General features: G+C 48.4%; 1 protein-coding gene across 5 annotated transcripts in view; it reads left to right on the forward strand.

Annotated features, from left to right (window-relative positions):
- The first annotated feature begins 964 nt into the window (after positions 1-964).
- EVC (EvC ciliary complex subunit 1) overlaps positions 965-14,009 on the forward strand; it is an 83,734-nt gene continuing 70,689 nt past the window's right edge. For all 5 annotated transcript variants that reach the window (XM_033427850.2, XM_033427852.2, XM_033427851.2 and 2 more), the window contains exons 1-3: positions 965-1,365; positions 7,781-7,906; positions 13,848-13,931. In XM_033427850.2, the coding sequence (XP_033283741.1) occupies positions 1,180-1,365; positions 7,781-7,906; positions 13,848-13,931 (396 nt within the window). In that variant the 5' untranslated portion in view covers positions 965-1,179. The remainder of the gene's footprint in view (positions 1,366-7,780; positions 7,907-13,847; positions 13,932-14,009) is intronic.

Here is a 14,009-nt window from a genome sequence, read left to right on the forward strand (position 1 = left end):
AAAGCCAGAAACTTGGACGTCCAGGTCAAGGACAAAAAAACCCTCTCTGGATCCCCAGAGATCCCCATGGTACCCCTGCTCTGGCCCTCACAGGGAATTAAGCTCCAAAGGGTAGGGGTGTGACTGCATTCGTGCGCGCATGCACGTGTGTGTGTGTGTGTGTGTGTGTGTGTGTGTACCCCAGCACCCAGAAAGAGAGCTAGCATCAGTAAATGTTGCTTAAAGAAAACAGTTGCTGAATTCTTCTGCCTATCTCCCCACATAGCTGTGAAATCCTCACTGGTGGACCTTGTCTGGTTGGTGGCTGCCCTGGTGCTGGTTCAAACAGCAGGGTCTCTGGAAATGCTGAGTGAATGAATGACCACGCAGCATCTCCTGGCTAGCAGAGGCTGAGTGTAACAATCTCCCTACACGTAGTCTTAGAGGAAAGCATTGACCATCCTGGAAGAAGATAGTATTAAAAAAGGAGGCTGCAGTTAAACAAGTTCAGAGGCAAGGCCGGACTGTGCGGTCCAAAGGGGGCCAATTGGTAGAGGTCAGGAGCAAGGCTGAGTCAGACTCGCAATGTATCACTTGGTGCTGACCCTGAGCCTCGTCAGGAGGAAGGGCGCGTTAATAGTGCCCATCTCCAGAAACTAACACACCATTGTAAAGCAATTATACTCCAATAAAGATGTTAAAAATTAAAAAAAAAATAGTGCCCATCTCCGAAGGTTGTTAAGAAAGTTACTCGGATCATCAGGCTAAATGCTTAACAAATCCTAAGCACTCAGTAAACAACCGAGCAACACCCTCCTCCCTGGCTGTGGTCCCCTCCCCCTCTGGAAGTCAAGAGGCCCGTGCAAAACAAGACTCCTCTCAAAAGGTCCTCCTGGCTGAGAAGCACGCCTCTGGCCGGGCATGCTCAGTGCAAAGGCAGGGCTGGAGGCGGGGGTGGTTCAAAGTTTTGGGCGGAGGGTCCAGGCTCCTCCCTCCGGCTGGGCAGCGCCGGGAAGCTGGAAGGGGAGCTGGAGGAAGGAGGCTGCACAGGCCGGAGGAGTCGGCGGAGCGCGCCGCGCCCCTGGCCCGCCGGGGACCAGGTCCACGGAGGACCCGGCGGGGATGGAGCTCCGAGCGGCGGGAGTGGGCAGCGCGCGGCAGCGGGTGGGATGCGGCGGGCCGGCCGCCTGAGCACCCCCGATGGCCCGTGGCGCGGCGACCTGCGGGAGCGACGCGCGGCTGCAGCTGGGCCGGGACGCGGTGCGGCCGGCGCCCGCGCTGCTGGTCCCCGCCGTGGTGCTGGGCACCGCGCTCGGCCTCGGCCTCGGCCTCGGCCTCGGCCTCTGGCTCGGCTGCCGCGCCGCCCGCCCGCGTCCGCCTCACCAGGTGGGTCGGCCGAGCGGGCAACCGGGGTGTGGGGCGCGGGGACGCGGTCTTCCTCGGCCCTGTGGTACGGGTTTCCATCCCCCTTCTCTGAGCCCATTTGAGCGTGATCTTGGGCATCGCTTGCAAAAGGTCTTGCCCTGGGGAATTCCCCTTCTGCTGCGGGAGGCGGCTGGAGACAGTGATTTCAGGGGGAGCCGGCCAAGTGACAGAAGGGCTCTGGCTTGGAGTTGCCCCGAAGTGTCTGCTCCATCTGACAACGCTGTGTGACCTTAGCTGATGAAGGCCTGCAGGCCTCAGTCTCCTCATCTGTAGCACTAAGCGTTTGGACTTATGGGCGGAGCTCAGCGTGGTGGACAGGAGGGCAGGGGATTTCCCCGCCCCGGGATGTCCATTCTGCTTCCTTGCCGTGTGCATTACCCAGTTAGCTCCTCTTGAGTCCCAGCTGCTACATCAGCATGCATTCAACGTTCGATCACACAGCAAGAGTTTGCTGAGCACCTTCTACTGCCAAGCATGGCCTAGGGGCTTAGAGACCACATCTATGTACAGGATAAACTCTGATCCTGCCCCTGGAGGTTCACAGCCTCTGGATGGACAGATTACAAGTAAACACTTGATTATAACACAGCCTCATCAATGAGTTGTGTGATGGGGAAATGAAAATGCTAGCATTTATTGAATTCTGGCTGTATGCTGGGTGTTGAGCTACACTTTCTACCTGAAAATGATCTCATTGACTCTGCAAAACAGCTTGTGAGCTTGTTCCATTAATGGCCCCATTTTGCAGATGAGAAAACCGAGGCACAGAGAGGTTAAAATAACTTGCCAAATGACAGGCGTGTGTGTCTAACCCCAAAGCCACTGTATAGGAGGTGGATGGGATTGGTCACAGGTGGCTGCCTGAAAGGGATTCATGGATGCTTCATATGGCAGTTGTTATGGAATCGGATGTTGTGTGGAGGTATCGGGCATGCAGCAGGCATTCCTTCACTGGTGGTATGATCGCTGTCTTAGGTTCCTGCAGCTTTGACCTCTTTGAGGGATGAAATCTGGTGGGATCTGAGAAAAGGTGGTGTGGTTTTGTTCCCCCATTCCTGGCCCACATGAGAAGGGGATGCATCCAGCAGATGTAAGCATCTCACATGGCAGGGGAATTCAGGGGTGTGTCGTGCTGCAAAGGGGTGATAAAAGTTGAAATTAACATAGTGCAAGATGCTTGTAGGTAAGTTTGAGGTTGTCACATCCCGCTGGTGATTAAGAGACACTGGCTCCTTGTGTGAAGAGGGAAATAACACGTCAGAGCCTTTCCTGGGTGCCGGGCCCCTTGCCAGGAGTTTGCGGGCATTTGTTTCTATATTCTCACTCCAAGCCTTTGAGTGGGGGGGGACTGTCAGCCTCACTTTCCAGGTGAGGACATCTAGGCTCTGCAAGGTTGTTCTCTGTCCAGGGTCACATGATGAATAAACAGTGGCTGGACTTCAACTGCAGTCTGTCTGAACCCCTAAGTCAGAGTGTTTAGTCATCCGCTACCTGGTAAGGTGGCAGTTGGTATCTGTCTTAGTCTGGGCTGCTATAACATAAATACCATCAGCTGGGTAGCTGATAAACAACACAAACTTATTTCTCACAGTTCTGGAGGCCGAGAGTCCAAGATCAGGGTGCCAGCATGGTTGGGTTCTGGCTAAGGTCCTCTTCCAGGTTGCAGATGACTGACTTCTCGCTGTGTCCTCATAGAGCAGAAGGGACAGGGGAGCTGCTGGGGCCTCTTTTATCAGGGCACTAATCCCATTCAGGGGGGGCTCCACCCTCATGACCTAATCACCTCCCAAAGGCCCCACCTCCAAATACCATCACCTTGGGGGTTAGAATTTCAACACATTAACTGAGAGGGAAAGGGACACAAGCATTCAGACCATAGAGCAGCCCATTTCGCAGCTGAGTAAGCCGAGGCTGACAGAGACTCACCAAGCTGTCTGGGTTTCCACAGCTGGTCGGTCACAGCTGCACTAGTCCAGTTGAGGGTGGTCGTGGCTCAGACCAGGTTTGTAGCTATGGAGGGGGCTCTGGCTCAAGGGTAGGGCTGATTGGATTTTCTGATGGTTTGGATGTGACCTTTGTAGCACTCCTTTCTAAGTGTCCTCCTTTCCTCCGTCTCCCGCCTCTAGTTTCTATTTCTAAAATAGAAGCAATATGACTGTCCTAGTTAAAAACCTCCAGTGGCTCCTGGTTACCTGAACAAGATCACGTCCAGTTTCCTCGCATGGTATATAAGGTGACTGACCTTCCCTGGGACATGGGCGCCCATGCATCCAGCCACCCAGAATCCCCTTGATTCCCAGATGTCGCTGCACTTCTGCACATCTGTTCCTTGCCTCTTGTCCCACCCATCCTTCAGGACCCAGAAAGAAAACCATGTAGGGAAGTGTTCCCAACCTCAGGCTGGATCAGACACTTCCTCCCTCTTGGGTCCCGGGTACTCTGTTCTCCTCCTGTGGTCCAGGTCACCCAGCTCATAATTCTGTCTTGCACCCCTTTCCCTTTGTGGTTTCTGTTTTATTTTGTTTATTAGTTTTATTTATTTCATCATTAAAACTTTTTTTTTTGCATCAAAGTTACACATTCACATAATTTAAAATGTTCATTTGCAACCATTTCCCACTTTTCAGAAGCCATCATATTCGACTCTTGTTCAGCTGGCCATCTTGGTCATTTACTTCTAAATAACCTGCTGACATGGCTGCTTGACTTCCCACTGAGGAAGTGCGCAGTGATTTAGCTCTCTTTTCTCCCCTCCTTCCTATGTCCACCCTCCCTATCCACCGTCACCACCTCCCTATGTGGTTATGGGGTAATTTTGGTGAAATCAGTATTTGGTGTTTTCGCTATTACAATTCTGTAAACATAATTCACTGTCAACCAAGGATCCGCTGTACTTAGGATTACTTTCCTTTTTTGCACAATACTTTGTTTTCCCTGAAATGAATAATTACCCGTTTTTTTCATTTGCTTAGACTCTGTGTACTTATCATCTGTTTAACAGTAAACTTTCCCCCATTTGTCTACATTTTCTTTCAAGACATTTGAATACATTAGGTATTTGATTAGTTTTATCTTCTAGGAAAACTTCTCTCCCAGAAGGCTTCTGAACTCTCCAATATGAGCAGCTTGCCTCTAGACCGTTGCTGTTCTCATAGTGAACCAGAGCAATCTCATCAGCGTCACCTGGGAGCTTGTTAGAAATGCCAGTTCTTGGGCCCCACCCCAGATTCACCGATGAGAATCTCTGGAGGTGGGTCCAGCAAGCTGTGTTTAACAAGCCCTCCCATGGTCTCTTTGTTCTTAAAGTCCGAGAAACATCTGCTGTAGGCTTTTGCTGTCACCATTGGGACCTCTTGGGGCCATCATGCTGGAACTTCTTCACCTCTCTCCTGGGTTGGACCCTCTTTCAGGATCTCCTACACTGTCTTTATTGGCTAATTTCCTCATTTGGGTGGAGCACATCTTCCAGTAGCTTTCTGAGAAAAGGATAGGTGGAAGTTCTTTTGAGAATTTCTATGTCTGAAAATATCTTTTTTCTATCTTTATACTTAATTTGGTTAGAGTAGTTAAGTTATAGAATTCCAGGTTGGAAATAATTTCCCCCCAGAATTTTGAAGGCATTTTCTCCATTTGTCTTTCAATTTCCATTGTTGATGTTGAGAAATCAGGTTGTATTCTGATCCTTGATATTTTGCATGGTATCTCTTTTTTTCCTTCTGTTCCTCAATAGAATCTTAAAGGATCTTTTCTTTACTCCCAGTATGTGAAATGCACCAGGATGGGTCTTGGTGGAAATCGAATGCTACTTATTGTGCTGTGCATTCAGAAGGCCCTTTCAATCTAGAAATTCATTTTCTTGATGTCTTTAATGACTCTTTTCTTCTCTATGTTCTGTTGCTTCTTTCAGGAACTCCTATCAGTTTTTGATTAAACTGGGCCTCTAATTATCTTCCTTCTCTCCTATTTTTGATCTCTTTATGCTGTTTTTTGGGAGACTTTTCTCAACTTTATACTTGTACTGAGTTTTTCATATTCTTAGTTTTCAAGAGTTCTTTTTGTCCTCAGAATATTCTATGTTTTTACTAGCCTGTTCTTATTTTGTGACTGTAAAATCTTCTCTTATCTCTCTGAGGATATTATAATTGTTTGTTTTTAGTTTTCTTTTCCCCATGCAGTGTCTATTTCCTGCCTGCTTTTTATTTTTGTTTGTTTTGGGGTTTGTCTTTCATATTAGAATCTGTCCTGAAATGGCTGGTGACCCTTGATCCCCAGGCCATTTTTAATTGGGGAGCAAAAAATCTGATACTCTTTCTTGGGTGACTGAGGTTTTTCTCCTGGAGTCTTTACTGTACAGTGATTGGACCGGGTCCTTCCCTGCAGAAGCCTTGTGCTGGTCAGCTATGGCTGCTAAACAAACAACCCCCAAATCTCTGGCTTCATCTAACCTTGCCTACCCCACCCCCAACTGCTCCAGACACATGGGCTTCCCTGGGCATGCTGAGCACGCTTGTGCCTCAGGGCCTTTGCACTTGCTGTGCCCTTACCCTGAAATGCTTGTCCCTGTGATATCTGAATGGCTTGCTCTCTCACTTCCATCAGGTTTCTTTTCAAATGCCACCTTGTCCAAGAGGCCTTCCCCTCCCATCACTCACCATTCCCCCATCCTCCACTGATTTTCCCTATAGCACTTACACCTCCAACACACTATATATTTATTTCTTTGTTTGCTTATGTCTCTCTTCTGTCACTAGAATGTAAACTCCATGAAGGCAGCAGCTTTGTTTGTTTTGTTCATTACTCTATTCCCAGTGACTAGATTAAGGCTTGTCACTGAGTAGATGCTCTATAATAGTTGGTTACTAACTCAATGACAAACTGGTGATATAACCTCGGTTCAAGATTATATCTATGAGCAGCCAGTGGTCAAAGAGAGGCTTGATAAGTGTCTCTGGCATAATAGGATTTTCAATACAGTAGATAATTATGTTCTATAAAATCAGTGCAAACGTAGGATTAGCAAATACTGAAGCATTGCTCCCAGGGGAGACGCAGGGTTTTGTTTCTACAAGATCCTGGTCACAATATTTTCATTAACCAATCAATACGTGTGTTTATGTGTGTTTCTGTTTAAAGATGCCTCATTTAACATGGCTGATTCATTAACCTTGAACTCACAGCCGATAGCACTATAACTCATGCCTGAACAAAGGGAATCTCATACATACATTTTCTCCATAAGGCACATCACAGTCTTCTTGTCCTTAGAAACACTAGACAGCACTTAGGGGTCATTTTCAACAAAATCACCAACAAAAAATGCTAAAAAAGAATGGTACTAAATAGAACATAGAAAGGACACTTGTTTGCGGTATGAGCTCAGACAGAAAGTAGAGTGTGGCCTTGTTCAATCTCATTTGGAAACTGCACATCGGGCAATTCACATTTTTCACATTTCTGCTCGTGTCCAGGAAGGACCGCAAATGCACCCCAAGTGTCGGTTTGGGGGATTACAAATAAATTTACCAAGTAGGCAAATTTGCAAATACAGAATCCACAAATAATGAGCATAAACTGTAGCTCACAACAGAAACCATTCTATAGTTTAAGGTTACCTAAGATATTGTCTTAAAAATTATCCAATCACATTATAGGAAGTAACAGGAATTTTAATATTTATTTGTCATTCTCCATGTTAAGCAGTTACCCCACCCCAAGGAGCTCACAGGCTACAGGAGCTGGGGAAGTGGGGACCAACTCAGAAAAACAATGGAATGAGCTTTTTAAAAATTAATTAATTAATTAACTGATTTATTTTTGGCTGCGTTGGGTCTTTGTTGCTGCATGCGGGCTTTCTCTAGTTGCAGTGAGCAGGGACTACTCTTCCTTGCAATGCACGGGCTTCAGTAGTTGTGGCATGCAGGCTCAGTAGTTGTGGCTGGCGGGCTCAGTAGTTGTGGCTCGCGGGCTCTAGAGTGCAGGCTATAGTAGTTGTGGCACACGGGCTTAGTTGCTCTGTGGCATGTGAGATCTTCCTGGCCCGGGGCTCGAACCCATGTCCCCTGAATTGGCAGGCGGATTCTTAACCACTGCACCACCAAGGAAGCCCTGGAATGAGCTTTGATCCAAGTATTGCCTCCAGGTCCTGAGGACATGCTGAGATGGGGCTTTGGGGCTTGTCAGGAGGGTGACACCTGGACAGTCTTGAAGGATGTGGACCTGACTCCAGGTGGAGGGAAGCACTGCACACAGAGGGCCAGGCCCAGAGCAGAGATGAGCAGCCGTGATGGCTGGGGGTGGGGAGTAGATGGCTAATGTCACAGGGGCACTAGGCTGACCAATTTCGATGTGTTCCCCCCACCCCACCTTTGGATTTTAGAAAGATGACTCTCAGAGTCTGCTCAAGAATTTGGAACCTAACGTTCAGACGCCGTCGGAAACCGGCTCCCCATCCAGGAGGAGGAAGAGAGAAGCACTGACTTCAAAGGATGAGGAGGCTCTGAACGTAAGCTGGGTGTTTGGGGTGCATTGGAAGAGACTCACGCTGGGTGTCCCGTGCCCTACCTGGATTTCATCCAGAGGAGCCCCAACAGATCTCATGTCCCAGTAGGCTTCTTTTTGAGGTATAATTTACATAGAAAAAATGCACAGATTTTAAGCTTACAGTTTAATGAGTGACAAGTGTATACAGCCCTGTAACCAACACCCCAATCGGGAACGTTCCTTTACTCCGGGAAGTTCTCTAGTGCCCCTTTCATAGGCAGCCACTGCTGTGATTTCCATCGCCATGATTGGTTTTGCTGTTCTAGAATTTTACATGAATACAATCACATGCTTTCCTGTACCTGCTGATCCAGGTTGTCGTTGCACTTGTCCCTATTAATTGCTCAGCCTGCTGTGGGGATGTGTCACAGTGTGGGTTGTTTTCCAGTGCTTGGCTGTTCTGAACAAGGCTTCTGTGAATGTTTGTGTGTAAGTTGGTTTGTTTTCGTTTTGTTTTATTTCTTTTAAGTAAATATCTAGGAGTGGGAGTTCTGGGCCTCTGATGGAGATGTTAAAAGATAGGTGCTCCCTGTACCTTCCTCGTTGCTCCTCTCCCCGCTCCATCCAGCCTGAATCAGCCCATAGGGCATCACTTCCTGCATAAGCTCCATGGATGGAGAGGGCGTTTCTTCCAAAGATGTGTTCTTTCTAGTCACTTCCTGGTCCCTAGAAAGGACCAGACTCCAGTCATTTGCCCATTTGACTCCAGCCTCAATTGCCCAAAGGTGAATATAGACATCTAGGTAGGTAGGTAGGGGGAGAGAGAGAGAGAGAGAGAGAGAGAGAGAGAGGTGCTGGGAAAAGGGGAAAGATTGGAACCAAGTTTCTTATTTAGCATCTACTGAATTCCAGGCATTTTCACGTGTCATTTTTGAGTCATGTAAACACTCGTGTGAATTCTCTCATGCAATCCTCTCAGCACCCCATGATGTAGACCTTGTTTATTTGCCCATTTTCCAGATGGGGAAACTGAGGCTCGTGGAGCCAGGTCACTGTCCTCAGTCACGTAGCTGAGATTTGGGCCTGGGGGTGTTCAGCTCCTGACCGGGAGGGCTGCTTCCCCACACCCCGCAGCCTCTGACACTCAGTCATGTTCTGCAGCTTCTGCTTACCAATCAAGGAAAGTGCGTTGGGTATTCTAAAACAAATTTCATGAAAAAGTTGGAAATGAATAGGAAAAGCTTCTAGTTAAGCTGAAAATTCAGTGTTCGAGTCACCCCCCTGTCTGTACTTCCCAAGGGTTCTGGAGACAGGGCTTCCCTTCCCCACGCTGGGCCAGATCCCGTGGAGCAATCAGCTGCCCTCCCAGGGCTGAGACGTGGGGAGCTGAAGAGGAAGAGAGAGCGCCTGGCTGTTCCCGGAGATGAGTCCTCCCTTCCTTGTCTGTGCTGTGTGTCTCGAGCTCACACTCCCAGCCTCTCTGTTTCCAGGTGCTTGTCTTTCCATGTGTGTCTGTCTATGTGTGTATCAGTGCATCTCGCTGCATGTCCATCTCTGTTTTTGTGTATCTCTCTCCATGTGCATCTCTGTGGGCCTGTGTGTGACAGTGTGACAGTGTAGCTTTGTGATGTCTCCCTGTCTTAGTTTCTCTCTCTCCCTCATCTATCCCTATGCCTCTGTTCCCCTCACCCCATAGGATTAAAACCCTGCTCACAGCAATGAAAACATACATCCACGCAAAAACATGTGCACAAATGTTCCTGACAGCCCTAATCACAATAGCCAAAACGTGGAAACCCAAATGTCCATCAGCTGACGAATGAATGAACAGAATATGGTCCTTCCATACAATGGAATACTGTTCAGCACAAAAACAACATGAATGAAACTTGAAAATAGTACGCTAACTGAAAGAAGCCAGTCACAAAGGACCACATGTTATAGGATTCCATTCATCTGAAATGTCCAGAACAGGTAAACTTACAGACACCAAAAGTAGACTGGTGGTCGCTTAGGGTGGGGCGGGGAATGGAAGGGGTAGGGGTAATAGCTAAAGGGTACAGGTTTCCTACTGAGATGATAAAAATGTTCTAAAACTGACTGTGGTAATGGTTGCACATATCTGTGAATATACCAAAAAGTATTCAATTTACATGGTTCAGTTGCATAAATTATATCTCAATAAACCTATCTGAAAAAAAAAACCCTTCTCACAGAGAGGGCAGCCTCAGATATGATACAAACAACGTTGGCTTTGGGATCCAGAATCCTGGACCCCAGGCCCAGCTCTGCCACCTGTGTGCTGTGTGATGTTGGGCAAGAGAAATAACCTCTCTGAGCCTCAGGGTTCTCAGTTTTGTGTTGACAGTAGTGGTGGCGGCCCCACAGGGTCACCCATGAATCAACCCTGTGAACAGTCCTACCACAGAATGAGTCAGTCTTTGCCAGGGAGCCAAGTCTCTCCACCTCCCCAGAAGTCTATCTAACCCATTTCTTCCACCTAGTAATGTTTTACCTGTTAACCATTAGCTGTGCCTCGCCGATGCCCATTATCAAGCTAATAATTGCCAAGAGTTAAGTTAAAGGTCTGCCCGTTCCAGTGACTGGCTTTGCCAAAATGCCCCTGCCCTCTGCAGGCTGAGCTTGTCAAGGAATGAGGACAGGGCTGATTTTGACAGGGCAAGTTGAGCTGTAACTCTGACATCCTCCAATACCCAGAAAACCAAGGCATGTGGGGTCCACGGCACTCCTTGCATGAACTCTGTTTTGATAAATAGCTCACGTTAGCCACAAACAAACAAAATTCCAGAAGGCTCTGAGGCATGCTACTCCCCAGCCTCCTCCTGTCCTTTGGCTGTGGAGGAGGGAGGGTGCATACCTCCCCTCTGGAGGTATTTGTGCATTTGCCGCAAAGAGCACCTTTTGTCAGAGAGTGAAATGGCTTTTCTTTTCCTACAATTATGTTTTAGCTAATTTTCAGAATAATCACACTGCTTCAGTTGAAGAAGTTTTACATTGTAAATTTGCACTACAGCCAATTTTCTGAATAATTGTGTTGCTATGGTTGGGGAGATGATCAGACTTTGGAGGACTTCTGAACTTAATAAGAAGAGCTGTGAAAAACTGAAAACAGCCCAGGTTCCCAGTTCCCAGGTTCTGCTTCTGTCCATCTCAGGTGGACCCCTGTGTCTATATTCTTTGCTTCCTATATTATGTTTTTCCCCTGAAATGCAATGTTTGTTTGGTGTCTCCTCTTTAGAAGATGCACTCCTGGAAGGCAGAGACCAAGCCTTCCTCTCATTTTCTACCCCTTTCATTCCGTCCTTTCTTTTCACCTCTGTTTGGAAGGAGTTTAAAAATGCACAGTGCGGGCTTCCCTGGTGGCGCAGTGGTTGAGAGTCCGCCTGCCGATGCAGAGGACGCGGGTTCGTGCCCCGGTCCGGGAAGACCCCACATGCCGCGGAGCGGCTAGGTCCGTGAGCCATGGCCGCTGAGCCTGCGTGTCCGGAGCCTGTGCTCCGCAACGAGAGAGGCCACAACAGTGAGAGGCCCGCGTATCGCAAAAAAAAAAAAAAAAAAAGCACAGTGCTCTTTCTGCTTGTGCATCGTTCCTTGAAAAAGTGTGTTTCCACTGGACCATCAGCCAGGGCCGGCTTCATAGGTGGACATGCCCTATGGTCACACAGACCCCGTGCCCAGTCACCACGCCCCCTTCTCCTCCTGCCCCCCGCCAGTTTCTGGACTCTGCTGTCTTGAAATTCTTAATCATGTTGACTAAGACCCACCCGCCCTGCCGCTGTTTTCATTTTGCACGGGGCCCCACAGATTATGTCACCCGTTTTGAAGTCAGCCTTTTTGGTCTTACTGCCACGCTTTGCTGTTGTACCAGTCCCCCAGCTAAGAGAGTGGGACTGGCTGCTGGGAGCTGGGGACGGACCTTGCTCTGTTCTCTCAGATCCAAGGAAAGCCAGGAAGGGTTTTAGCATCAACCTCCCCAAGCTGACTGTCGTGTGATAAGGAAATGAGCAAACACACGTCAAATGCCCGCACATAGTAGGCCCTCAATACATGGATGGGGAGCCAGGGAAGAGGCTGTTGCTGCCCCTTGGGGTAAATATAATGGTGGCTTGGGCCAGGGCTGTGGATTTGAGAGACGTTTAGGAGGTGAAGTTGGTGGGATTTGTGGTCGATTGGATGTAGCAGATATGGGAGCAACAAGTGTCTCAGGATCCAACTTGTGTCCCTGGGGCGTGGTGAAGCATGGCTTTTCCTCTTGTTCCCATTTGTGTCATGTCGAAGGAGATGGATGGTGTCAGCTGAAGAGGAGGGACTCTGGAGCCAGGGAATTTGATTCAAATCCTGATTCTGACATTTAATAGCTGTGTCACCTTGGGCGCACAGCTCAACCTCTCTGTGTCATCTTCCCCATCTGGGAAATGGCAGGGTCCTTGGAAGTTTAAGGATGGATAGATGGACATATGAATGGTCCTTAAGTTTAAGGACCACATGTTGGTGGTCTTTCCCCATTCTTGTCTTCTAAATCTGTTTTTGCGAGTCCAAAGAGAGAGATAGACATGACAAGAACTGGGGCCCTTGCCCCAGAGCTTCCCCCCTGCCCTGCTCAGAAGGGCACGTGGCGACACCCTCTCAGGAGATGTATACGGGCCACGTCACGGGCTCTGTCAGGTGCTGTTTCAACGTCACACAACGTGAGGAAGCCATAAATTCTTCTGCTTTCCTCGTGATAGGATATGTAATTCCAAGGAGAACTCAGCAATCAGAAATCAGTCATTTGTTATGGAATTCTTTTTTTTAAGATTTAGTTGCAAAGCATTGGAATCGATGTGGATGCAGTTTTCACCTGCCAGCCAGTTCAGAATTGCTGAGTAGAGATTCCTCCCGGCCTGGAGTGCCGGGTTCCTGAACTGCTGCCCGCTCAACTTCATTCACCCGCTGGTTGTGGCCAAGCATTTATTCAGCACCGACCGTGCAAAGTGCAGGGGCGACCCTGACAGGAGAGCGATATGGAAAGGATGTGGGGCCTTTCTATATCGTGTGGAGCAGGCACGAGTCAGTCCATCCAGCTGCGGGTGGGGAGATGATCCCTGCGCAGTGTTTGTTGGTGGCTCTTCACTACCGTGACATAGCTGTCCATTGCCTCACTTCTGCTGTGTTCCAGCAGCTCTGCTGGGAGCTTTATCCACACCGTCCTTGGGGGCAGATGCGCTACCTGCTTACTGTCTGGGAACACTGAGGCTCAGAAAAGTGAAAAGACCTGTCCAACCACTATTTTTTTTTTTTTCCTTGCGGTACGCGGGCCTCTCACTGTTGTGGCCTCTCCCGTTGCGGAGCACAGGCTCCGGACGCGCAGGCCCAGTGGCCATGGTTCACGGGCCAGGGAAGCCCCAACCACTACTTTTCATTTAAGGGTCTAATCAAAAGCCTTGCATGCATATTGCCACACGTAAGTGCTTATACACCTGGCAATGCTAAAAATATATGCTTCCTTATTCCACCAAAAAGTGGTTCACAAGTTTTAGGAAACCTTTTGGTGTTGTCAAGTTATTTAAATTCTTACTTCTTCCAAAGCTGACCGCTTGGAATTAAATGAAGAATGTGCTATTTAACTTTGGTCCGTTCGCCCACCCACCCATCTGTACATCTACCCCTCCCACACCCATCCCTACACCCATCTATCCATCCATCCACCTGCCCATTCATCTGTCCATCTGTCCGTCCATTCATATGTCTATCCATCCCCATCCATCCATCCATCCTTCCATCCATCCAACCTTCCATCCATCCATCCATCCCTCTAGCAAGTGAGCACTAAATGTGCTTATTATGGGCCCTTCCCGAGGCCACTGTTACAAATGGGATGTGGCATTTTGGAAACTCTTCGTGGTTTGTCCTTCATTTTACTGAAAGCCCCCATGCCATTTGTTTTTTTTTTCCCTTCCCAGGAATGTGAGCCATCTTTCAATGGCAATATCACAGCGTTTGCACTGAAGGCAAAAGTCGTCTATCCCATCAATCAGAAGTTCCGGGTGAGAGTCCTGAGCTCCGTCTTAGAAATGCAATTAACCAGTAATGTGCTAGAGATTGGGGTAGGAGAAGGGGGATTA

The sequence above is a fragment of the Orcinus orca genome, chromosome 4 (assembly GCF_937001465.1).
Source record: "Orcinus orca chromosome 4, mOrcOrc1.1, whole genome shotgun sequence".
Lineage (NCBI taxonomy): Eukaryota > Metazoa > Chordata > Mammalia > Artiodactyla > Delphinidae > Orcinus > Orcinus orca.